We start from the raw sequence: 26,467 nt of genomic DNA, 5'->3' as shown, positions 1-26,467 counted from the left end.
GATTGTGCCTAGACTTCGAGCTAAGGAAACACGTTTCCGTTCATTAGAAATGCATCGACTACAAAGTATAACCGTTGCCAAATGTCCCAGGTACCGAATGATAGAAATATCGTGGAATTGAGTTGTTCATCGACAGATGATTGCCGTTCATTCTTACACGATGCGAGCTCGGCGGAGTATAACGTTACATCCAAATTCCAGCCTCCGAATAACTGTAACCCGGTTCTCGCCGATTGCACGGCCTACGTTTATCGAAGAACTACAGCGCCGGTGGCTTTAAATGATTAATACCTCGAGATGGCGGCCAAGAAGAAAAAAAGTTCTAAGATCTAGAAATCGAAAACGAAATCTCGATGTCGATCTCGTAATCCAGAAGCGAATCAAGAATCTCGATATATTTTTTTTTCTTTTTTTTTTTATTTTCTTAAGTTGTCTCTTTCTTTTTCTCTATTCTTATTCGCAGAGTAAATTTTTTTTTTCGCAATCCGGTCACTGACCGATCTGGTATCCTCACGTCAAGTCAAAAGTTTCGTTGCGCAACGCGCGGCCAGTAATGTCGAATTTTTTTTTTTCTGTATTAAGTGACAATTACATCGTGATGCACAAAATAATTATCTTTGATTTAATTCTCGATCAGATCCGAAGAATTATACGTCGAATACGTAAATCTGCTCGCTCGCATTTCAAATGTGTTACGCGAATAAACAAGAACGTGAATCCCGAACTAATTAAATCCAGATATAATTTCACGCACGATGAGCAATCGGTTCCGCCTTATCATTTATTCGTTAGCAGTTTTTACTATTGCGAAGGCAACAGAATGTGAATATGCCGTTACTGAGGAAATCGTGTTTGATCATCAATTAATCAGAATTAATTACATAACGTTTGTGTTTAGTTCTGCATCATGGGGGCATTTTACTCGGCATACTTTGTACCGTGCACCTGCAGTTGAGATCGTGTTTCTACTTTTCTATTTGCTGCGAAAGATAAATGAGTTGCGCCCCCTCGGTGTAAGATGATTTGTCAAGTGTTCTAATTACTATGACACCGAGGGCATTAATTCGCGCTGAAATTACCGTCGTAATTATATTATCGCCGATACGAACGGTCGAAAGTGGCTCGTTTAATTGTAAGCAGTATCCGGTGGCGAATTGAAGCGAGCTGTCCGCGACTCACGAAGAACGAACGTTAAAGCATAGTCATGAGTACTCTAACGCCACGCCATAATCAAATGCAATTACATCATGTAATTATGGCCAGACGAAGAGTTAGTTCTTCGCCCCGTCCATTCTTCGTGAGAATCTTCCCAGATTTATCATCACGCTACGAATGTCACGGTCGGCATTGTCTGAATTATTCATAAACGGGTCCGCTTCGCGAGTTTTGGGGATGAATCACTAATTGCGTTCGTAGAAGATCGGATCGTTGACACAAGTTATGATCATGCGGAGCATAATTATTTTATCTTAATATTTTCTTGATCTTAATTTTTCTTTTTTTTTTTTTTTAATACATCACAAAACGATAATTAATAGCGCGAGAAAAAGATGGAAATAATAAAAATTAAAAAATAAAATAAAAAAGTTCTTCCAAAGAGTGAGTCTAATTTCTTTCGGTTTTCATCTGCGTTTCAGATGTGCGACCGGCGAAAACAGGCCTGGACCGCCGTTATCATTGGCAATGTGTTGATCTGTACCGTTGCTATCGCCAGCCCGATCTATGTTACTCAATTTCAACCAGGAAGTAAGTACTCCAGATCGCTCTATTATTCGCGGGAAGAGTATCGATAGTTTTCTTCCAGATAGGATCAGCGCAGTTGGGAGAGTTTCTCTGTGATGCACGATGTTTAATGATTGTAATTCGCTAATTAAATTGCCGTTACGTCGTCTTACGGAAATTGCGTGATGCCTCCGGTGTATCGACCTCCGATTATAAATCGCTTTAATTAGATATAATCGCCAACGTAACCGAAAATTAACCGACCAAAATAAGCTCAGCGCGTTCTTCCGAAATTACGCTTAAGATCATCGACGACAGGCGTATTAAAGCCGCTTAAAATTAATATACTTGTACTGACTTGATCGATGTCGACAGTTTGATACAAATTTATACAACATTAGTGTCGTATTTTTAAACTCGTTGAATGTAAGTCTTGTACGATAAAATTTGTATCAGTTTTAAATTGAAAAAAAAACTTGTATTAAAAAATTCCGTATAATATATAAAGATTGTTTTCCATCAGCGTATTCTCCGGATTTTCTAGAACTGCAGTGCGCATTTACACATTTAAAACATCAATCTAGTTGTGACGGGAATTTTAACTCGATTCCTACAGTCCAGCGACATATCTCCTGCCCGTCCCGCTGGCTCTTTCACGCTCGTTGCATTTTCCTCGTGTGTCAGCTGAGTAACGGATCGGTACACAAATACCAGTAACCGGCGCAGCGAGTGTCCGATCTACGCGTGTGCGTAAGCGTGTTGCTTGTCTCCGTCGTGCAGCGGCATTGAACCTACCTTGAATTCGTGTTCGAACGGAACGTGGGCGGACTGGTCAGTTTTCTGACGTAAAAGTGGGTCAGCCACGGTCATCGAGCCGCGTGACTTACAGTAATTTTTCCGCTCCCGTCATCCCCCAATCCCATCGATTGTCGCGTGATCGTTTTCATCAACCGGCTAAGATCTGCGGGATAACCGAACATTGTCTTCGATTCTTCGCTTCGGCGGTGCAACGCGCGTTGCCCTCGGGCTCTCAAATAAACCTAATTTCGCAACGTCATTTCTATCCGCGGTAATAAATCATATGTATAATAATCTGATAATGCGGATCGCTTTCTTCTGCGACACTTCCGCAACCGAGCGATGCTCGTCGCGATCAGATAAGCACTTTCCTACAATGAGCTATGCCGCGAGTGAAATTCTTCTGCGCGATCGCGTAGGCGTTCGTGCACGCACGCACGCACGCACGTACGCACGCACGCACACACGCCCGTGCTGTGATATGATATGGTACCGCTCGAAATTCCGCCAGCTACATAAAGGCGTCGCCAACTTTCTTTCATGCTGGTGACTAACTAACGCGTCACTTCCGCCAGCACACATTTTCTACGCGGAAAGATGACTGGGCGTGTAGCGACTTTTTGGGCGAGCGGGTTTGACCGACTGACCTGATAGCGCCGGGACCGCAAACAATTTTATGGTTGATCTTTACTAGCCACGAAATGCCCGTCGACTCGCCAAGCTCGCACAAAAGAAAGTAAACTCTCGCGGAAAAACCACGACGCTTTAACGACCCGTCCAGTTCGGAGTACTACGGAAATTACGGCCGGTCTCGCTGCCGTTAATTAATTCGCGAGCAGCAATTCGCGCTAATCAATTATACGTTAAATTTCACGATGATCGCCTTAAAATTCTTTTACACCACATCTCTCTCTCTCTCTCTCTCTCTCTTTTTTTTTTTTTTCTCCGCAATCTCGTGTAAGCTAGTTGTATAAGCCCGATGTATACCAGTTAACAAAGTAAAGTCGCGCGTTCGTCACGTTAAGTGGTCCGTCACTTTCTTTGGCGCGATATACTCCGAGTATATCAGGAATACCGTTGATAGGTCTGCCGTGTTTATACCGAGAACGTGCCTGGTCCATCCAAGCATCTCGGGTCATTTGGTCATACCGACCCGGAGCACCCCGGAATGCACATGGCGATTTCGTTGGGCCGAAGACCTCGGGAAAAAGAGAGAAAAAGAAGGAGGGAGAAAAAAATGTCGGTGGCAGAGGAGGAGATCGTAAGGTGTCTTAGAGGGAAACGGGCTGTTACATTAGGCTATGACTGTGACCCACTTTTGGGTCGGGCAACTAGCTCATACATTGAAACTTAACGGTACCGAGATGCTTCGCCTCGCCTGACATCAATTCGTTCCTCGATATAATGCGGCATACGCCGCACACGCATTAGCGTTTTACAATCGATCGTCGATATAAAATCACAATTACCGAAGAATCCTACCCTGGAAAGTCGTTCCCAGCGAGATTTACAACCCCGTCAGAATTTTTAAGGCCCGTGAACGGCGTTCGCCGCTCGAGTTGCGCGCTGTTTTCTTACTCCTCGAGTTACTTTAATGAAATTTGTATGAAATTATCTCGTGCGTTAACAGATCGATTAATTCGATTAATTAATTTTTTACCGTGCGCGGTCGCGGCGTTCTTTGTGTAATTTTGATTTTCGTCTAAAAGCCCACGCGTTATTTCGGAGCGGAGAAATTCTTCCTCCCGCGCGTCGCTCTTTCGTGGCTAACTGTATTGCACAACCGTATGAATCATTGTCAAAGCAGACTTCTGCCATTCCGTTATACGCCTCTGATATTTTCGATTTTTTAAGTTTAACATGACATATGTTTGTTTATCCACTTTCCGCTCTGTCGACGTACAATGCGCCGTGGACCCAGAAAAAGAATCCTGTTATCCGATTAATAATGTACAAGTGATCTTCGTAAATTTTTTTTTTTTTTTTTTTTTTTTTTACCGAAGGCGACAACCGCTTTAAGATCTAACGCATTCAATGCGGATGATATTATTGAACTTACAAGTTGATAAATATTGTCAACAAGTTTATAACTTCCGTATTAATATGATATAAGTTATCGCTCGACGCGTCCGCTTGTCACGTCTCGACGTGATCAGATCTATCCATCATATATTCAATGTGTTTCCTTTCGCGTCTCGCAATTATGCGCCGTTTATGCTGTCCGGCGTTTTCTATCATCTTACGGTGGGAATCGCAGTCGAACGGTCGGCAGATCATTAAGAGAGAATTATAAGCAGATACGTCGGTGATACGAGAGCGAAGTGTTACGGGCGGGGAATGTGGAACGTATACTGTGAATGAACAGTTATAGACACCGGGTGAAGGTTGATATATACTTCGGAGGAGATCAGAGAACACGGAAGCGTTTATCTAACCACCGTTGACGACCATTCGGGATGCGCCGAGAGAAGGAGGGAATTCCACCTCGTAGCATCACTTCGTGACGTTTTATTTCGCGATTTTCCGCCCCGCGGTAAAAGAGCCTTTACTTTCGCATTAATGTGTAAGATAATCTCCCGAACGGAAGAATCCTGTCTATCGCCTGAGAGAATCACGCATCGTAATGAGATATCGCGACAGCGAGTTCCGGCAAATTATCTTCGTAAGGCATTGAACGAGAGAGAAAAATCAAAGCAAAGCGATGCGTTAATATAATTCCTAAGACGTAAGTTAAAATTTAAAATGCAGATGCGACGCCGTGAAAATTAAACGCGTAAATAATGCGAAAAAAAAAAAAAAAACATTTTTCAATCAGTGATGTTTTAAAATAACGTTTGAATCTCGATTGAAAATCGTCTTGTCATAGATGGATGTAATGACGGCTGTTCCCTCGTTTTTGCAGGCACGGGAAGGAACATCAGACACTTGCCCTGCGTGTCACGCAAGAGCGGTGAGACCGGTGTGTGCATGTTCGCGTTTACCTGTAAGAAGGCTAATGGCACGCACCTTGGCACCTGCATCGATCGCTTCTACTTCGGTAGCTGCTGCAAAATTGACGACGAGCCGGACATTTTCCCGCAGGACAACACTATCGACGACGGTCCGTCACCCCCAAGGCCGTTCATCACGACCCACAGGCCTATCGGCAGCAGCGGCATACCGGACTATTTGCTCACAAAACCGAAGCCGACCGATGAGAAAAAACCAATCGGACCCTCGCAAATTATGGCAAGTATAGACGACCGGTAATGAAGCAACAAGCCGGCTCAACACGTTGCGCCATGCGTCAGTAGAAATGAGCAGCGTGATAACTTGAAATTTTTAGAGACGATTCGACGGATCTGAAGTAACGTTCTTTGCAATTTCTACTCGTCATCACTACTGTCAGATCATCTGCGCTGGACTTGGTGTTTCGTAAAACATGCGCGAACCGATGGAAAACAATTCAAGTCCTTTTTTATTTAAAATAGCACGCGATTGTCGTAATTTTATTTTATCTCTCGTAAATTTTAATTTAAGAAAAAATGTTTAAAAGACAGTGATAACAAACGATAAAACAGTTTAGATTACAATACGTGAGGAAGAACAAGATATTTTTTTTTTTCAATTCTTTCCGATCATTATAATAACTTTCTCTGCGTGAAATCATCGAGCTAGACACAGTAACGTGCATGATCTCATAATTGATTTATGAATCGAAGGAAGAAAGTTGTCCATTAGCACGTAATGCATATGCATAAAGACGTAATTTAAAAACATTTAGAAATCTCGCAAATTTTTTTAACCATTTGAAAAATGATATGACCAAAGTCAGTAAAATAATATCTAATTTTTTTATTGCTGTTAAATACTAAATATTCCTATACATGTAATAATTTTAATTTTAAATGTATTTCTTTTCAAAACGTATATCGTATTAAAAGATTAATTTATCAAATTACACGCATCTATATTATTAATTAATTTAATAATTTTCTAATTTTATAGACGACATCCGCATTCTTGAATACGCAAAGTACGCAAACGTCAGCAAATACGATGAGAGACACCACAAAGTTCGTGACAAAGAAGCCAACGATTACAACGATAGAAACGACTACGCAGACCACTCGCCTCTCAACATTCCAAACCGTGCAAAACGCCGGACCGAGCACGGTAGCCACATCGTTGAAGAAAGCCAATAGTACTGTAAATATTCCATCAAGTATATTACCGAGTACAACGAAACAGCCTACGAAACCGTCCACCTTGGCTTCTACCCTCCGACCTAGCACCGACGTAATAAAACTTACGACCATTACGACATTTCTAACTACGAGGAAGCCTGTTGTCTCCGCGACAACGGTGCAAAGACCAACGGTGCAAGCATCCCAGAAACCGCTCTCTTCGACTACTCGCAGGCCGATTCAACACGAATCGATCGCGACTACGCTAAAGGACGTTCTCGCGACTACCACGCAGAAAGTAGTACCTTCGACAAGGTTTCCGCCAAGAAATACGACGTCGGTAAAGCCGCTGACTCATCCCATCACGAAAAAGCCGACCACGAAGAGGCCCAGCACCACCGTGACAACGAAACGTCCAGTAGTAACGACAAAAACAACCACTACACTGACAAAAAGACCGTCAACTTCTTCGAAGCCTCTCACGAATTCAAGTTTTGGCACCACCTTGCCAGTGACGACTAAGCCTCACTCAACCTCAGGATCGTTCAGCAGCGCTGGATTTTCCAGCACGAGCAACGATCAAGCAACGGAGAATACTTTAGCCTCCACCGTGATTAGACCGTCGTCTGCAACGACGGCAATTACGAGCAGTCAGAAGACCACCGTAGTGACAAAAATTCCAGATCAGAAAGTGCCTGTCACAAAAACGACGACGCCGAAGACGACTACGATCACAAAAACGACGACGGCGACGACGAGACCGCCGACAATCAGAACAACCACCGCTAAATCGACGACGGCTAAAACAACGATTAGCAGAACAACGACCACGGCTAAGCCGTCCTCGTCGACCGTGACGAGATTAAAGCCCACTAAGATCGCAAGTACAACCACGAAGACCACTAGACCCGAATATACCAGCGTCACGACGACTACGGAGAGAACGAGGCCGTCAACTGTCAGTTCAACGGTTGGCGTTACGAAACCAAGACCCAGCACGACAAAGCCGATACCCCTGACAAAGGTTCCTGTGAACACGTCCAGCATTGTGGAGGTCACCACAAGTATCTCGAGTTCGATATCCACGTTTACCGTTAGGAACGAGAGCACCTCGACCTACGTACCTCCTACCAAGGGTCAAAATGTTAATCACACCCTCGAGGAGATCCCGTTGACTACATATTCGCCAGGACTAGTGACGTGGAGCTCCAACTCCGATCAAGTTTCTACAAAGACGCCGAACGAGACGTCAACATCACCGGGAACTACGTCGACAGGTGAATAAAATGTTATCGAATTTCTTTTCCACATCGCGTATCAGAATATCATAAATCTTGCAATTGTAGTTGCATGATTTAACGTCTAAAATTTTGGCGACTAAAATATCGCCGATCTGAAGCGAAAGGCGAAAGTAAAAGACTATTAAATTTGCACAACGTTCTATCAACGGGCTTTCGCGTATTTCCAGCGTTTTGATTCATGCCGCGTGCCGTGCCGTGCGAGACGGATCGCTATCGTGATTTCCTATTGACGACAAGGGCGCGTTTTCTTCGATTTCACCGATTAACATACAGACGTAGAATGAATAAACTTGCTAATCACGTTTCCGATAATTCTTCGAAGGGCCGACCGATGCCGACGAAGGGAGCATATATAAAATCCGCGACTGTCTATTGCCAAGTGTAAAAAGACGTTCAAAATTCTATATAAGCAGTTACTTTATTTTACCCGAGTAAATCAAGCTTATAAATGTGAACAAAGGCATTCCTCAATCCCAAGAAAAGATTATTGCATAGAAACACGACGTCGGTCGTGCTATTGGTCCAATATACATATTTCTTTGATATATTCTCGAAAAAAAATAACGGTTCACGAAACTGGCCATCCTGAACTATTCCCGGACGTTACAACCGTCTCTCCCTTTTATATCTCTTTCTCTCTCTTTTGCGTGTGAGCGAAATTTCGAAATATCTTCTAATAACTATGATTTGCCTCGCAAAAAAAAAAAAAAATTTTTTTCGACCATCCCAAATTAAAGAATCAAACCGGTTTATGCTATTACGAATTAGCATAGAATATATCACTGAAACAAATTAAGATGTTGTAAGAAATACAAATTTTGCTCACTTGAAAGAGAATCGCGAAATCGTTTTTTTTTTCTTTTTTTTTTTTTTAATTTAAAAATAATTTATTTTCTCGATTAGTATATATGTATACATATATCTCTCTAGCGCAATAAATTATCTTTCTGCGGATTCTCGCAGATAAAATCGCAGCTCTTTAATTCGTAATTGCGTGATCAATTAAAATATAATTAGATTTTGTATTCATTACGTTTGTTCACTACGCAGAGAAAGCGGAAACACAGTGGTCGCCGATAACGACTCCGGATGGTTGGATAATGATTCAGTCGCCCACCACCGAAAAGTTACCGCAGACTCAAGAGTCGACGACCGAACCGGTTACGGAATCTACTATACAGTCTCTGACTTCTGGTAAGACATTAATTGTAGCCTTCGCCTTCGAAAACAATTTGCGATTTGGGAGTTTAAAAAGATTTATTAAAATCAACTAATTACGTAAGCGAATAAAAACTTGAAAGTAATATCTAACAAGTCGTGATACAGATATCAATTAAGTGTTTCTAAATTTTATTATTTTAATAATACCTAATTAAAAATTTTTTACTCAAATTTTTTTGAATAACGTGAAGTTTAATTTGCACAAAGATAATTAGATTTTTTTTTTTTTTAACGTAACGTTTAATTAACTAATGTTTTATTTCAAATTTTCAGCTAAACCGATAACCGAAAGCACTATCATCCCCGACACTACGCAAAGACCAATGTTATCTACTTTACTATCAACGATCGCCAGCGTTACGATCGACACGGACCTTCCGGTACCGATGGAGACCCTCAATATGTCGGATTACAAGCAAGGTTAATACTTGAATGTTTAATGATTTACGGTAATATTACACCGGGCACTTCGCGTGTAAGAGCGGGTGCATAGAATAAAAATAAATTAGATCGTTCTCAGACTGGGCGACCGGAACGAATCGTTACTCGAGTAGAACTGGTCTCGGGACTAAAAACAAAATGACGGGTGAAATGCGGAACTGGATTCGGGTCACTGTCGGAATTCACGTTACTCCGTTCGATTTTGCTCTAGTTAAATTCATGAAAATGAACCAACTTCTCACGCGGCGACGCTTTCGTCTTTTCCCCGCGGTAATTAAACCCCTCGTTCGATAAGGCAGACATCTCTTTCAACACGTAGAAACTTGTACATGTATTTGTTTAACTTGCAAAAAAAAATTTTAGATACAGAAAAAGATTTATGTTTGTGTTAAATTCTTCGAGTTTTTGTTTCCTAAGTTTTTGTAATTTTTTATTGTTCAGAAAGTCCTGCATTTTTTAAATGTATTTCTCGTATTTCGAGTAAATTCGTTTTTTAAAATCAATTAGAAGAAACTATGCGCGAGCTACACGTACGCTATTTTTTTAGAGACTCCAAATATAAACTACAAAAAAAAAATCATGCGACTTACCCAATTTGTATGAACTTCAGCGGAGTTATAAAATTCTGGCGCTGACTGTAACATAAAAAAGAAAATATTAATAGAATGTCAGTTAACGAGATTAATAAAAAAAAAAAGATTTTTTTTTTTTTAATTTATACTTACTTAAAAGTTGCTCCGCCGATGCAGGATGCCCGTCCCGGGCCTGCTCCTCCTCTCAGATGGGACGTGTCGAGTCATCCTTCCGCGCACTGGAAACTCGCGAACACCCCGACCCGTGATTTTAATACCGCGAAAATTATACGACGATCACTCGCGCGTTACATGGTTCGGTACTCGCGATTAAAAGTAAGTCGCGTGTCGCAAAACTACGCCCGAATACTCAGCGGATCTCGCGGGACGACCGACGAACCGACCGCGGTTCGTATAATTATTAATTGTCGGCGGTAACGGCACTCGTTGACGACAGCGAACAGCGGACAGCAACTGCGTCGATCTGTAACATAAAGAAATATCAAGTGGTTAATCGTGGTTATCGTGCCGGAAGGGTTTTCGTTAAACGAAAGTGCGAATTACTTTTGGTACGGAGACACGTGCTTGCTCCGCAGTGTGTAATACGTGTGTGCTCGCGCGACCGCTGGAGAAGGACAAAGCGAGAGTGGGAGTAGTGGGGGAATATACCGCACTCGCTCTTACCCTGTCCTCCCCCGCCACCCCGCGCCTATCTATTTGTTACTTTCGTTCGATTTAATTGTAATATTGAATTAATATGTCCAGACAAAGACGGTCCTTCCACCGGGTCGTCCTCGATCTCGAAAATCGCGAAGACCGTCTTTATCTGGACATATTAATTAAATATTAAAATTAAACCGTACCTCAAATTCGCCGACCTAACAGCCGACGTTGACTCTCGCTTGGCGTGAAACAAGCCAAGCGAGAGAGAATTAATCAGCGTCGGTTTTAAGCGGCAACAATTAAAAAGCTAATTTATGAATAACGCGCTAATTTTTTTATAGAGAGAAGGAAACATTCTTAAAATTTATTAAATTAATTATAGTTCAAAGATTATAACTATTTAAATAAAATGCACGCAGTATGATTATAACTACAATACAGAAAACACTATAATTTATGGATTAACGACCACTTTATATGCCATTATCTAAGATACCATTATCCGAGTTGCATGAGCAATAGTACAACTTAATTTAAATAATGATACTATAGTCATAAATTTTAACGTCCGTAATTTCCCGTAATCAATGCGTTGTGCGCCGCGTGTCGCGAGTACGTAGAAAATATCGTCGATATAAAAATTCTAATTCCGCCTACGGGCAGACAAAAGAATTATGTGAGCGATGCATCCGCGCAACGGTACCGGTACCAACCAGTCGAACAAACGCAGCGCGTCTGTTCCCCAGCATGACCGTTCAATTAAGACCGATGCAATTTAATTCGACAATGTTTATTCTTGCAGTATGTGGACGGAGAATGTTCCCGGAGCCGAAAATCGTCGGTGGTGAACGTAGCTCTTTTGGAAAATGGCCTTGGCAGGTAAGAATCAAATTTTCATAAGAGACACAATCGAATAGTTTACCGCCTTGCCATTTTATTTGCCACAGCCACGTTTTCTTTCAAAACTTAGTTTCCATTCAACTCAAGTCCGATGACAATTACTCAAAGATAATTAATATTAAATGTAACTTTAAAAGAAAAAAAGAAAAAAAAAATTCAAATTTAATAAAAATTGATTTTCACGAAATTATCGTAAATCAAAATTAATCAATTTATTCGAAGATAGGTATATAATAAACGTACAACGCGCCTGAACGGATTGTCTCGAATCTAAAGGAATTTCATTACGACGTTGGTCTTTCGCGTCAACAACGAGATCGTCATTTTATTACGTGCCGGAGATAACGCGCGGATCGATCGTCGCAAGACACGACGTCCAGCGATAAATTTTCTCACGAAACGGATTTCCTTCCAGATCTCGTTACGTCAATGGCGATCGCAGACGTATCTGCACAAATGCGGCGCGGCATTGTTGAACGAGAACTGGGCTATTACCGCAGCGCACTGCATCGAAAGGTAAGTGTTTGCAATAGCTATGGCACTCTAATCAAGTTCTCTCCCACCCGCACGATCATCTTAATCATCCGCAATGTTCACTAACGTCGCGGCACGAAGTCTTCTTACCACGCGCATATTATATTTTCGTGCGACAAAAAAAGATTATCCCAGTTTGTATAAATATTTTCTCGATCGATATATTTGAGACCAAGGCCATCACGTGGACCCTCATCCTACGGCGGAGCGTAAAAAGCTTTACATTCTGTTATTCCGTAAAAGAATCGAAGGTCCAATATTTCTCTTTCTTTCCCTTTTTTTTTTCTCATTTTATTATTCAGATCGTCGCCGGCACGTTTCTCTTTCCTGGAATTTTTCAATTCTTTTTAGCACTAAAGTCTCTTTTTAACGTGCGTTTCTAGCAGCACAGGGTTATTTAATACGTAACGGTAAGCTGCCAATAAAAATGTCAAATAATATTTGGAATTTCTCGTTAAAATATTAATGTACATATTTTGCAGCGTACCACCGAGCGATTTGCTGCTAAGGATCGGCGAGCACGACTGGGCGAACGAAGACGAGCCGTACGGATACCAAGAGAGAAGAGTGCAAATTGTAGCGAGCCACCCGCAATTCGATTCTCGTACTTACGAAAACGATCTCGCTCTGCTACGATTTTACGAGCCTCTCTTACCGTTCCAGCCGAACATCCTGCCGATTTGCTTACCCGACGACGACGAAACCTACGTCGGTCGTACCGCTTACGTTACTGGCTGGGGCAGACTTTACGACGGTACCAAAACACAGACTTGCAATTAATTAAAGTGGATAAGCGATAATACGGCTTGCGTTTTATATTCCCGTATTGACATTCACGCGCGTTAATCGGTATTAAAATTATGGATTATTTTTGACGGGGAACTTTTATTAAGCCGAGAGGGGTCTACTCTTATCGCGCGGATGTATTTAAAAGTATTTTAATTTATCTTCGCAGAGGGACCGCTACCGTCCGTGCTGCAGGAGGTTGCAGTACCGGTCATCAATAACAGCGTATGCGAGGCGATGTACAGAGTCGCGGGTTACAACGAATACATTCCGCACATATTTATCTGCGCCGGTTGGCGAAACGGCGGATTCGACTCTTGCGAGGTCAGTTTTCATTTCTACCGCGACTTTATACACGCGGGCTTGGAAAAATCGTCGAGACACTTATTTAAATTCATCGGGATTTATAATTCAAATAAAATAAACATTTTTCCGAGTATTACCGATGCTTCGAATCTATTATTATTGACGCAAGAAAGCTTGTGCGTAATAAATCTCTAACTCGTCACGTTTCGTCCTCAGGGTGACAGCGGCGGTCCAATGGTCATCCAAAGAGCGCGAGACAAACGGTGGGTCCTCGCTGGGATAATCAGCTGGGGAATCGGGTGCGCTGCGCCTAATCAACCCGGAGTTTACACCCGCATTTCGGAATTTCGCGACTGGATAAATCAAATCCTGCAGTTCTGAGCGAGCATCCCGACCCGGAGGGAGCGTGCTCCGCGCTCGAAATTCGCGCTTTCGCGTCACGCCGACTCCTACGGACGCTCGTAACGATCGCCAAGCGGACGGACGGCACCATCTGTCGGAGCTGTGAGCCAAGTGCAATTTAGTGGAAAAAAAAGAAATCTAAGAGATCCCAGCGTGAGAATTCACAGAGATTCTGTGCGCGTGTTACGAACTCGGACGACATGTGGAGCCACCGATTCTGATTGCCGCGATTGTAAAGTCGCGGCATACGCACGATCTCCCGGGCATATCCAACGTGTTACGTACACGGCGAAGGGACAAAGGGCGGGTATCGATCTGCGATGTCGGTGGCACTACGAGTATCAGTGATAAGCATCGTATTTCGTGACGAGGGATCGACGTTTTCGATCAACATAGATTCGTTTATCTAGAACCGATTTAAAATAATTAATTCCACAGGACGAGGAATTACTCATTTAAAGTAAATTATTCTTTTAATTATTCATAGATGCTGTGTACAGCATTAATTCTTTTTTTTTTCTTTTTTTTTTAAGTTTTCTCTTTCTACCAAACATATACCGACTATTTCTTTCTAATGTGTTCAGTTTGCTCAATGTCTGATTTACCGAGCGCATATAAAAACACATGTGATTGCGCTAATTAATAGATTTACAAAGGAGTTGTTGGATATATTAATAATTTAATGACATAAAAACCTACGCTAATAATATTGAATCTGTTATTGCAACTCAAATTCGCATATGATTTTTGAAAATAACTTTTTATTCGAATTCAAGTGAATTAAAATACAATACATTTAGCTCAATATACGTATAACGAGATAATATTTTAATTCATTGAACCGAAATTATCGTGCGATATTTTACGAAAGTGTTTGTAATTTAATACTTTCTATATTCATGTACTTCCCATTTAATATTTAAAGCGATTAATCGTAAAGCTACTGTGATTCAGAATTTACATATTTTCTGAATATGTATTTATATATAATATAAATATAGTAGAATAAGTTTTACCGAATCACAGTCTGCGCAAAAGTTGCCCATGCAGTTGTCGTTACGCGATATGACAAAACACTCTACGATATCGTCGACAAATATTTGAAAAAACTGTCAAATGAATATAACTTGAATGAAAAACCCAGATTCTTTTTTCTTTTTTTTTTTTTGGTGACTTCTACCTGTCAACGAACAAAGTATCGAACTCCCCGTTTTATTTTTCAAAATATGATTAAAAAACCGCGAGATTTACGTAGATCCGCGTAATAACGATGTTTAATTTCCTTCTATATTATTATTGTAAATCAAAACGTGCCTACAGCTGAGCGCGGGATAAACGAAGCGTCATAAAATCGTCAGATAAAAAAGAAACAATTAACGTTAAATTAATAAAACTGTTAATCGATTATTTCAATATGATAAAACAAATATTTAGTATGCGCGACGCTTTCACTTGTCAATTATTTACAAAAAAGATTACCATCGACATCTTGAAATAATCGCGCTGCAACTGTTCCTACAGTTTAATATTCCATGTCGACGTCAATCACGTGCAGTTCCGCTCGTTATAAATTTACATAGTAATTTCCAGCAAATTCCAATGGGAATTTCAGTGCATTCTTCGAGGCTCATGAATATCCAGTTATTCCGATTGATTTTCGGAAGAAATGAAGGGAAATGTGCCCGACGACGGCGTCATAAAGCCCGTCTCTTTCTTTCTTTCTACGACGAACACTTCATTTCGTACTTACTTCGAGTTTAGTCTCAAGTGAAAACAAATTGACGATGCGCTAATGGTAAAAACGTGCTCATTAATCTCAATAGCTCGTTTGCGAGCCATCAAGCGACTCATTACATACATTTTAATCTAAAGGACGTATTTTACATAAATTGCGAGTTAAACTACGATCGCATGAGGAAGACTAATATCGGAAAATGCACCGCATACATGTACCAAGATATTATTATTTAATTTAATTTATAAGGGAAATCTCTATCTACAAAAATGCATAAATTATATCATGTATACGTATGTACGCAAACAGACCGGCGTACGTGTCCGCGTATGATTTAATCGCGCACGTGTTTCAAATATAATTTACGAGGACGTACTCTGCGCGCTTTTTAACGACGTTTCCGCCTTAATTATTCAGAAACACCTCGCGCAATTGCGTCAACGAGCTCCCTCCCCCCAGTGCGATTCTACACGTTTGGCCAATCGAAAAGTACGTATCGCGCGCATCGCTCTGCATTGTTATCGCGTGGAATATGTTTTTCGCTAATTGAAGTTATCGGCGAACGTTGCGGCGCAAAGTGCGGCGATCAAAATAATGCGACGTTTCGTTACACACGTAAATACTCGGAGTATCGATTGAATCCGTGCGACAAGGTTTCCACCCTCGCATTTCATTTGCCGTCGCCGCATCCGGCCTTTGTGGCTATTTCAGACGTGCATTAAAGAAAAAGAAACGATCGCTCGAATCTACAAAAGCTGTGTCGATTACACCCCCTACCAAACCCTCCGGCGCGGATGCTTTGTCGCGCGCATCTTCCTGTCTTACGTCATCACCGATGGATTCCCGCGACGCGTGGCACATTGAACAATAGCGTGGGCGTTTGATATTTGCAAGGTGGAAGGGAGTATGTAATTTCGAATATCGCCCACGCGGTATGATGACGCCTACCTTTCGGGAGTCTAGGGCACGAACGGGGTGGAATTTTGCGAAATCGAGTTCGCCGCTTTAATGAAAGGCACTCGATAAACTTCTAACGAAGCGAGATCGCAATACGACGCCGCGAGTGTTTGGCACTTCGACGTTGTTAAAATTTATATCACAACTAGAATGACCTCGCGTCCCTCCCGCGTTGGTGTGTACACGTGACACCTTTTTTTATCGATTGCCGCGGGTCTTTCTGTTAAAAAAAAAAATACACAGACCCACACAAGTTCCGTAACTTGTCAGTCAAAAGATAAGTTTAAAAAATTAAATTAAAAATTTACATTTGAGACAAATGAGAAATTTTATATATGTTAAAAAATGTTACATAAAAAATATAAAAAAAAAAAAAAAAAAAGAAGAAGCAGCTCTGGCTAGAAATAAATGTGTCCAGCACGGAATTTTCGCGACATGGCAGATTCGATTTATGTTTTTATTCCGTGTTTCTCACGCTGGATATTAGTGTTAAATGCATCGCAACGAAACTAGCATCTTTGACGGTCGTAAATTTTCAGACGCTAACGGTACGTTCCCAATCGTTAAAGATCAAGCTTACGTTCGGAAATACCGGCTTGGCTTCTCGTGTGAAAGATATCGGCCGGCTGGCGTCTCTCGGATACAGTTAAAATTTGATTATCGTTGAAGCGGAGGCTTCATACGTCGTTGGCTGTACCAATCGTCGTGTAATCGTAAAATCAATTTCTAATTAAATGTAGAACAAATTTCGAATCTGCGGATTTGTTCACGAGAACCTAAATGTACGACGGAAAATTTTGTGCAGCAGAAATCTGCTTCAAACGCTTTATTTTTTGAAGCTAGAGGTACATGAGAAACCTATTTTCCTTTCATTTTCTTGTAAAAAGAATATACACCGGGAGGAGATTTAAAATGCCGTAAAATGTATTTGACCGTCGGTGCAGTGAATAAATGTATAATGAAAAATTTTCTCGCGATTAAAAACACGGAAATGAACGGAAATTATTTAAATGCATGTCTTTTCATCGCGTGCAAAACTATGTTTGCGCAAAAAAAAAATGTTGCAGAAAGTTAAATCGTAATTGCAAATTAGTAAAAGGAACACTCTGAGGTAGAACTCTATATCGGTAAAATTTTAATTTGCAAGTTTGCTTTAAGAAAGAAGAAAAAAAAAAGATTGTCATACAGAATTTGTAGAACAGTAAAGTGTATAGTATTTCCACCATATTCTGTATATACCGCTATATACGACGAACGTGGAACAGCATTAATGAGAATCGAGATTGAAAAGCTTGTTGTTTTACTCAACGCAAATAGAAAAGAAAGAGAGAGGAGAAAGGTTCTATTGTAACTCTCGAGTTAGATAAAAAGGTTCTTTCTATGTTATTTCTCTCACTATATTTGTCTCGGTAATGAGTTTCGGACAAAATTATGACCGCGATTTACTTGAGCGTTTCTCTATGCAAAGCTCTATTTATTTATAAATATTCATAAGTAAAATGTGTCACGTCTGTTAATTAATATTTACTCGTAACCGCCGTAGAAAACTGCCAATGGGAACTATTTTCATAACTTTTACCACCTGCTCCGTCAATGATATATTTCAATTTAATGATTAAAATGCTCATTGTTTAAACACTGATTCTCAGCACTTTCTGTAAATTTCTAATTAGAACAAAATGCAATAGTTCAGGCAATTTTATAAATGTAAAAGAAACGCAACTTTCGTTTTATTGTCAGCGGCAGTATGAAATCTCCGCGGGAATGAATAACTGCGCTTTATATTCCCCAATCAAAAATACGAATCGGCCTAGAAAAGAGAAGAGAGAATCGCGGTTTTTAAATTATATTTAATGGGGTAAACACGACACAATCGTTGCAGGCGATTTATGCGGTAGTACAATTCTTTCGGAATGTGACTCTCTCTCCTCTCTTTTCTCGTGATTTCATTGGCACGCCGGTGACTTGGGTGCACGGCAAAATAAGCTTGTTAAAATAATGTTTGCGCTCGAAAGCGATTTATGTGAACAACTTTTTCTCAGCACAATGTCGTAATGGAATTCAGCGACTCATGTTGCCTGAGCCTGATGGATACGTCAATTGAATTTATTGAATGTTTTTTTTTCTTTTTTCTTTTTTTTTTCAGATCCGTTATATACGCCTTACATTCGCGCAAAGAAAATGTAAATTTCTAAACATTGCTGTAAGTTTCTTTTGATATTCCAATTTTTTTTACCCGCGATCATGAGTGTTCCGCGTTTATCAATCCACATTTATTACTTTTCTCTTCGCGCTCTCTCGTGCCTTTTTTAGAGCTTCCGGAACGCTGCCTTCATTCCGTTTACTTGTCACTTCCGGCTTTAATATTCGTAATTATTGGTTCTACGCGGAAAATAAGCGAAATATTATAATTACTGAATTAACTAACGCTCCCTGATATCGCCAACAACAACCTAAACCGGTGAATAAGTTTGCCAGGAATCTAGATAATTACTCGATATTGGCATTAAAAAATACACATCTGAAATTAGGTCAATGTCTGTAGAAATTAATTTTGATATTAATAAACTTCGCTAAAAAAAAAAAGAAAAAAAAAAGAAAAGAATTATCCGAGTATTATTAAACTACAACGTTCTTGAAAAGCTCTACGAACTTTTATTATCTCCCCCGTACTTCGTTACTTTTAATTTTGCTCGAAGCACTTACGCGTCAAGACTAAAGACATGTTAAATATCCTACAACCTCGCAGTGAATAATAATAAATTTAGCGTTACTTCGAGTTTTCTAAAATTTTTACAATAAATATTAGTTATCGATACAACATACGCTACTAAAGATTAGAGACATTTCTCGATATTCCCAGAAATGTATCACGATAAATAATTTAAAAGCTTCTTGCATATTAATATTAAAACGCTATTACTCATAATTAACGTTAGTACTGCGTCGTAGGCGAGGTCGGGTAGCGCTTGTCAGCTAAACTACCAGGGCAATTTTGCAATACAAAGTCTCACTTAGCACTTAACGATCGGAGGATAATTATCTGACGCACGAGGGCGAACGCGCGATTTTCCCCGATTATTATGGCCGATGCTAAACTACTGAAAATGTCACAGGCGTGACGGGCCCGGTGGATGGATGTTACTGGATCGGGTTAAGTGGCTTTGGAGAAAGCCACAGCTACCTCCGCCTTTTCCTTATGCAGTCACGAAACCGCCGGTGTACCTCTATGCTGTCGGCAAACCGTCACGTCGACCTTCACCCGACGGTCGCGTCGATGCAAATCAACGAAGAATAACAACGCCGCGCTGTCGTAAGTCGAGAAGTTTTATTCCGCTAATCGGGACAACGGCCAAGTCCGAGACACGTGGATTTACATCCGCGGAAATCTCGTCTCTTTCTCGCGCGCGCTGTCTCCCGCGGCGGCGAACTTACCGTGAGACGCGCGTGAAAGTTGTATTTGAACCTGCCGATTTGCCGATTGATAGCGACGCGAAAGCGATGATCGAGATGGCGATATTCAATCGCGGTACTAGAAACGCCGTATTTCGACAGCTGGCTTGAATGCGTCAGGACGGAATAATAGATTTCTCAATCTCAATCTTTATTGCATTTCCCGATAATATAATTAATAAAGTTGCGTAGTAAAGAAATAAAATTAGATGGATATCGGTTCTTTTCATTCTTTTTTATCGTTATAATTTTTATCATATAATTCATCAGAATATTGCACTAATTAATTTATTTTAATTGTTTTAAAAAATATTGCAGCTTTCCGGAATTTAAAAAAAAAAAAAAAAACGCGAAAAGTCAGCAGTTGATGGTAGGTTAACGACCTCGTATGGGTTAATTACTAAACCGTAAGTCATGTCGCAATGCGAACAGAACTTCAGCAGGAAAAATGTTAATAATTTGTTGCAAAAATGAAAATTAACCTCATGTATTTAATTAAGCTGAGAATAGAGCGCTCAAGTATAACAGTGTAATGCGTTGTCACGAGTTTTTTCTAAGGACTCGCAACAAATCACAAATTAAAGGGAACTCGCGCATCATGTTATTTACTCGAAAGTATACATATATGTTTCCTCGACACCAAGTAATCACAAGTTTATACCTTATCATTGCTCGTCGCCCCGCTCTCAATTTCTCGTCTAGCTAAAAAAGACATCGCGGTTCAATTCTCATTCGAGATCAGGATGACCTGCATATTTCGCGAAAAAAATTCATCCAGGAAACGTACTCCACATAGCACCTTTACTGATCTTTACTGTACGTTTCTTGTAACGCGGAAAAAAAAGAGCTACAATTCATAAAATTGAAAAATTACTGGTAGCGCGCACTTTAATATTAAATAACGATTAAGAAATTGTTTGATTAAATCGTCGATTTAACGTTTCGATTATCCTAATTAGAATTTTTTTTTTTTGTTCGATTTTATCCCATATACTTCCGATTCAAAACTAACGTTTTGAGCCTCTTCTACCGACAATATTTAACTATCATATCCGACATTAACCTGTTTTTATAAGTAAGTTTTCAGGTTAAGTTTAAATCGACACGGTGGCTCAAAAAAAAAAAAAAAAAATTGTGTAACTAAATAATAAAGAAAGATTTTGTCAGATATCAAAGCGCACTCAGTTTAAGTGCCCGCGAATAATATTAATAATATAATATTTTGTAGAAACAAACGAAAAGGACAGCGATGCAAGAATCACGTCTTTCCCGAAGGCAAGTTAAAACTTCGTCTCTTACTTTTTCGGTCTGATGGAAGGAAAGTAAATTTTCGATCGGTTTAACGGTGTTTCGAGCCGCGCGTGGCGACTAGCGTGATCACGGGTGACCAATCCGTCGTATAAAAATAGCGAAAGGTTGCGAGAAACGGACGGCTGCTTCTGATGGAACCGCCGAGATAGCGAACGCCTGGGAGCGCGAAGTGCGTCGGCGCTACGACGTCGCTGCGCCGTGTGATCGATCAACGGATTTTCTTCAGGATCAGCGCGACCTGCCGCGGCGCAGGGTCACGGTCTGACCTTGGGGTGGGACTCTCGATGACGTCACGGTGATTTGACGATTTCCTCCGACACTTCGACGATATTCTTAAAAGGCCAAAGCGCCTTTCCTGATTTTTAAGAATGAATAATACCCGGGAGCGTTAATGTACGATGAGCTTGCGGAAAATACCTCGTTTAAAGAGAAGTTTCGAAAGGCTAATAAAAAATGATAAGTAGCGAATATGACGTAAAAACGAGTAGGAAGGCGCGTTCTTTTTAGCCCTTTTTCTTTTTTATCTCTCAGAGAAAAGCTGCAGAAGGTGTGGGAAGAGATGTAAATTACAAAGACGGTGACACGCGTGAGAGGGAAAAAAAAAAATGAGAAGGGCGTAGCTTTTCGCCCGCTTATGAGAAACCGCCGCGAGCGTACGCGAGAAGAAAAATGAACGATCACGTCATGTGAAAGGGCAAGAGCAATCCTGACCTAGTTTTCCGGCCGTGTCCTGGGTCATGACCATCGATTGTTTCCCCTCTCTGGTCATGGCGTCGCGACCCAAATGTTTCGGATCCTTCCCTGGGATTAGGCGCTGTAACGATCGCTGGGAATTTATGGCGATGCAAGGCGTCGTGCGCGCGGCATGTAGTAGCTCTACCGCCAAGGGAATACCGCCTCCCGTCGCACTTGTAGTTTATATCGCAGCTTGAATCTAGTCGGATCGGTTACAGGTGTCTCCGACCGGCGCGTATGAGGCGGTTTAATTGGGATTTATGTCGGCGATGTATAGAGTCTTTCCGGATATTTCGCTGATAGCCGCTAGCGACGCTTTCGAAGCTTCTACCCGGCGATCCTGTGCTGAGAAACTTGTCATCCGAGTCCGCGCGTCTAAGCCGGGAATTAACTTGGACGTCCGAGTAACGAGATATGAGCGAGGGTGTCTTGTTTAAATTATATGCCATTTATCGCGGACTGTTATTTGTACTTGGCGCAGCATGATATTTCGTAGGAACATTTTAGCCCACGCGTCTGGACGCGGTTCTCATTCGCCGAAAAGCTTGTAACGGCAACTCTCGGACGCATACGACTTCGAAAGGCAGATTAGATACTAAATAAATTCGAGTATACTTATCTAAGCGCGCGCTCGTAGCGATATTAATCAGCGTGTAACGATACGCGCTGGCCGAGGTGGAATAATTTATAGCACAATGAGGATTTCAAATCTATTAATGCTTCATACTGGCATCGGCAGTATCTCGTTATCATGTAAATTACCATAAAGGCGATGTTAATATAATGCGCAGCTCATGTATCTCGTTTCATTGTTACATCCCCGTATGATGCACGCGGTGTGATCGCGGCATCGAGTTTCAGTGATAATAAACGTAACGTCGTCTTACTTTCTACATTTCTTTTCGGTTCTATAAAATACATTTATACAGAGCCACGGGCCTTAACCCACTTACCGAAAGTCACGATCACGGTCAATGCTTGTGTGCTCGATCTTGCAGCATGCGTCATGTTATGGAGAGAAAAGAATCGTTCGCGTTGGTTGCCGAGAGAATCATTCGATAATTCGTAGTTTCACTAGCCGAACAATCAGTTATAACAAATTGCGTTAATAATTTCCATCGGCATCGTTAATAACACGTAATGTTCGGCGTTAAACGTTTATCGTGCTCGTCCGGCCAAGCTTGGCGTAGCGTCCAACTATAATTAATATACATTTAATTACTATACGTTAATACTAGTGTCACCGAATGGAGGAGTAAAAAAAAAAAATCTCAAAAATCCATTAACGACGTGTACGCGCGGATAAAACGCGCGTTAACGAGGCACTCGTACGGCGCACCTGTGCCTGCGAAATAAATGAGATTCCATTCAGCGGTGGACGACACCACCACACCAAAAGATACAGGTCCTGACCTACTTCGAGCCAATCGCGCGTTCACGATCAAGGACCGAACTTCTCGTTCTCTCTACCAAGGCGTACTCTTCAAACGGAAGTTAAATATAATAACGATTTGATTAACGATTTTTCGAACAGATTTCGCGTGACCATCGATACGATTCCTGGAGAGGAATACTGGATGAGATACCGTCTCATCGGAATTCTCTCACAGTCGAAAGTCATCGAGTGAGACTAAAGTACCGTATGGACCTAGCACACACCCGAGAGCACTGCGTGATCGTAAATTTCTGTTCCCAGAACCGCTTCGACTGACCGTGTCATTATTTCATCATTTACACGCAACGTATGGTAATTTTGTAAATAATATAAGTATAATAATGAACAAGACCGAACGTCTCTAATTTTATAATTTTAGATATATATCAACGCCTACCAAATAAAATTAATATATACTTAATATTCTGTGCAAGATTAAATATATGAATATGTTTGAAAAATATACGTATGTCGAGAAGAAAAGAAATGTATTTACTTTACCTAATGCGATATATGCCACACTGACCAAAGTAAACATTTTTTTTCATGCGGAACTTTGCCCTTTGTGATACATTTTATCTATAAATCTTCGATCGAGAGCTTCTACATTATTTTTATATTAAAATTTTTTATTTTTATTTTTTTCTTTTTTTAATATTGATGATAAAGTTGCAGCATAATCTTCATGCGTAATCATGCAAAATGCAAATACTTAATACATAATCAATACAAAAGTGCTCAAGATTAATTGCTGCATAATACTGGATTTAAAAATTATTTCGACATTATTAGCAAATGTTTGTATTATCTTTTCAATTATGTCGCGCGGATTTCCAAATTGTCTGCAAAGTTTTTTTTTTTTGAACAATTTACTATTTTTTCGACGTCATATAACTTGGAATAAAATAGATCTCGAATAAGATCAATGACAATGTGAAGGGTTCTGCGATATTATTTGAATGCGTGGCCGAGCATTAATATAAAACAGTACCTGAAGTGAAAGAGCTATGAGAACCGAGACCGTTATCAATTACGCATTCCTGCGTTGCAAGGCTGCGTTTGAGAGAGCCATACATGGATTCTTCGAGACTCGTCATAATTTCACCATGATTATACGGGAAGCAAATGGTTTCGCGGTTTCACCATCTCGCACGAATTACAGGATACAATCGTCAATTATTGATGCGCGTTCACGATGACGGCGCGTCATCATTGATTTGGAATTGTTGATTTCTATGAATTATATTACTTAGAGTGAGCGCTAATCAAATTCTATTAGCAGCCAGCTATGACTATCATTTAATATCGGGACTGTAATATTGATAACGGCGTTCAATTACACCGAAGACAAAGTATTTAATAAGGGTGCAAATATACATTTACGAATAATGATAGTTAGCGTTACGGTAATACGTGCTTTTCAAACATTATTAAAAACTAATTGGATGCTGATGTATTAATTTATGCTCTTTACAACAATGTATAGTATACTTCGCAAGTGACAGCTATTAATTTATATTTATAAAAAAATACTTTAGCTTGTAAAATAGAGTTTAATTTTCAAAAATTGTAATTATTATTCCCACCCAATTATTATCCCCCGTTTATTATTGTATTTATTATTGTACGGCGTACGCTATATAATTATTAATAAATAATATAATTTTATATATGTATAAAAAAAAAAATTAAACCCAACGTAGATATTAATCACATAAAATCGACACGATCACGACGATCTGATTTTGAAATGAAGTGAAATTCAGCTACAACATGTTAATTAAAATTCCTGGTAGCGAATTGCTATCCGCGAAAGCTGTGGCGTACCTTGTCGAACGTTTCGTCTCGCTCCGATTACACAAATAGGATTACGAGTAACCTGTTTCCTTTGTAAGCGGAATATTTCAATAAACATGGAACAATATGTGGCAGTTGCAAACATTGTAAAAATGTCGGAAGTCAATTTCTAAATTTCGAGGCAGATTAATCGATGCATTAATTAATTAACACAACCCACTGTATATTATATATTGTAAAATTAATGTTATTGTTTGTTTAATTTCAAAGTGATGCATAAATTAACGATACCAAATGTACGTATTTATCGTAGTGATGTATATCATTTAAAATTATGCAAAATAAAATGCTAAACGTTATGCCCTTTTAGTCTCGTTAAATATTTCTCTTTTTGTTCTCTCCTCCGCCCTTTTAGATGTAATGCTCGATAAATTCCTAACGACACAAAGCATAGCTTTCGTAATGCAAATTTCCTGGCATTATGATTTCGACGCATTATGTCGTGAGCTTTGCGTGGCGTACGCACACGCTGAAAGCTCGAAAGTAATCAGAATCAGGCAATATTGCAATTTCCGCGTGCAACTCGCGGCATTATTATCACAACAAGGATATACGTGAGTTTCGTGCTTTTCCCTGATATTGCAACGTGTGATAAAAAGGCACTTTAGACTGTTCTGGTCAAAGTCGTATTTTCTCTCGCGAAAGTCACCTTGATTAAAAAAAAAAAAAAAAAAAGAAAAAAGTAAGAGATGTGATTTCTGTGGTAATAATTTACGCGTTAATTAATAACCATTTTACCGCAACGTGATATATGTACATATGAAAGTATGCGCGTATATATTCACAATTTTCATCCAATAATCCGCATTCCGCTGCGTGCGTGTCATTAACGGTAATGAGATAATATCATTAGTGGAACAGTTCTTTATATCAAGCAGACGGTGGGCCTGTTATGCGAAATTGTATTTATCCCGTGATACAACTCGTTACAGCACACTATTGTAATTATCCTGTTGTATCTGAATGTAGGTACACTTACTCGGCGAGAGAAACCAAAGACGCCCAGACACCGGAAATTGAATGTTTATTATTAGCCGCTGATGAGATCGTGAGCGTGCAAAAAGAAAAATTGCGGAGATATTAAACTGTTGGTTGCAAGCAGGCGGAAAATTAATTAGCACGTTTTTAAGATTAATTTTAGACATGACATGGCAAAAAATTACTTTTCTGTC

The 26,467-nt window shown here is 40.2% G+C and overlaps 2 protein-coding genes across 2 annotated transcripts in view; one reads left to right on the top strand and one right to left on the bottom strand.

The window, feature by feature from the left end:
* LOC139111831 (F-box/LRR-repeat protein 20) overlaps positions 1 to 10,278 on the bottom strand; it is a 43,940-nt gene extending 33,662 nt beyond the window's left edge. Inside the window, exon 1 of the mRNA XM_070672372.1 lies at positions 10,240 to 10,278. The gene's annotated coding sequence lies outside the window, so the exon portion shown is untranslated. The remainder of the gene's footprint in view (positions 1 to 10,239) is intronic.
* Np (serine protease notopleural) lies at positions 1,638 to 14,987 on the top strand. Its single transcript, XM_070672376.1, has 10 exons — positions 1,638 to 1,746; positions 5,423 to 5,748; positions 6,508 to 7,963; positions 9,038 to 9,181; positions 9,482 to 9,628; positions 11,687 to 11,763; positions 12,200 to 12,300; positions 12,801 to 13,072; positions 13,274 to 13,428; positions 13,627 to 14,987. Exons 1-10 carry the CDS (start codon positions 1,638 to 1,640, stop codon positions 13,789 to 13,791), a joined length of 2,952 nt encoding a protein of 983 aa, XP_070528477.1. The 3' UTR covers positions 13,792 to 14,987.
* Positions 14,988 to 26,467: the final 11,480 nt, after the last annotated feature.

The sequence above is a fragment of the Cardiocondyla obscurior genome, linkage group LG25, assembly GCF_019399895.1.
Source record: "Cardiocondyla obscurior isolate alpha-2009 linkage group LG25, Cobs3.1, whole genome shotgun sequence".
Taxonomy (NCBI): Eukaryota; Metazoa; Arthropoda; class Insecta; order Hymenoptera; family Formicidae; genus Cardiocondyla; species Cardiocondyla obscurior.
This window is presented reverse-complemented; position numbering and strand designations above follow the sequence as displayed.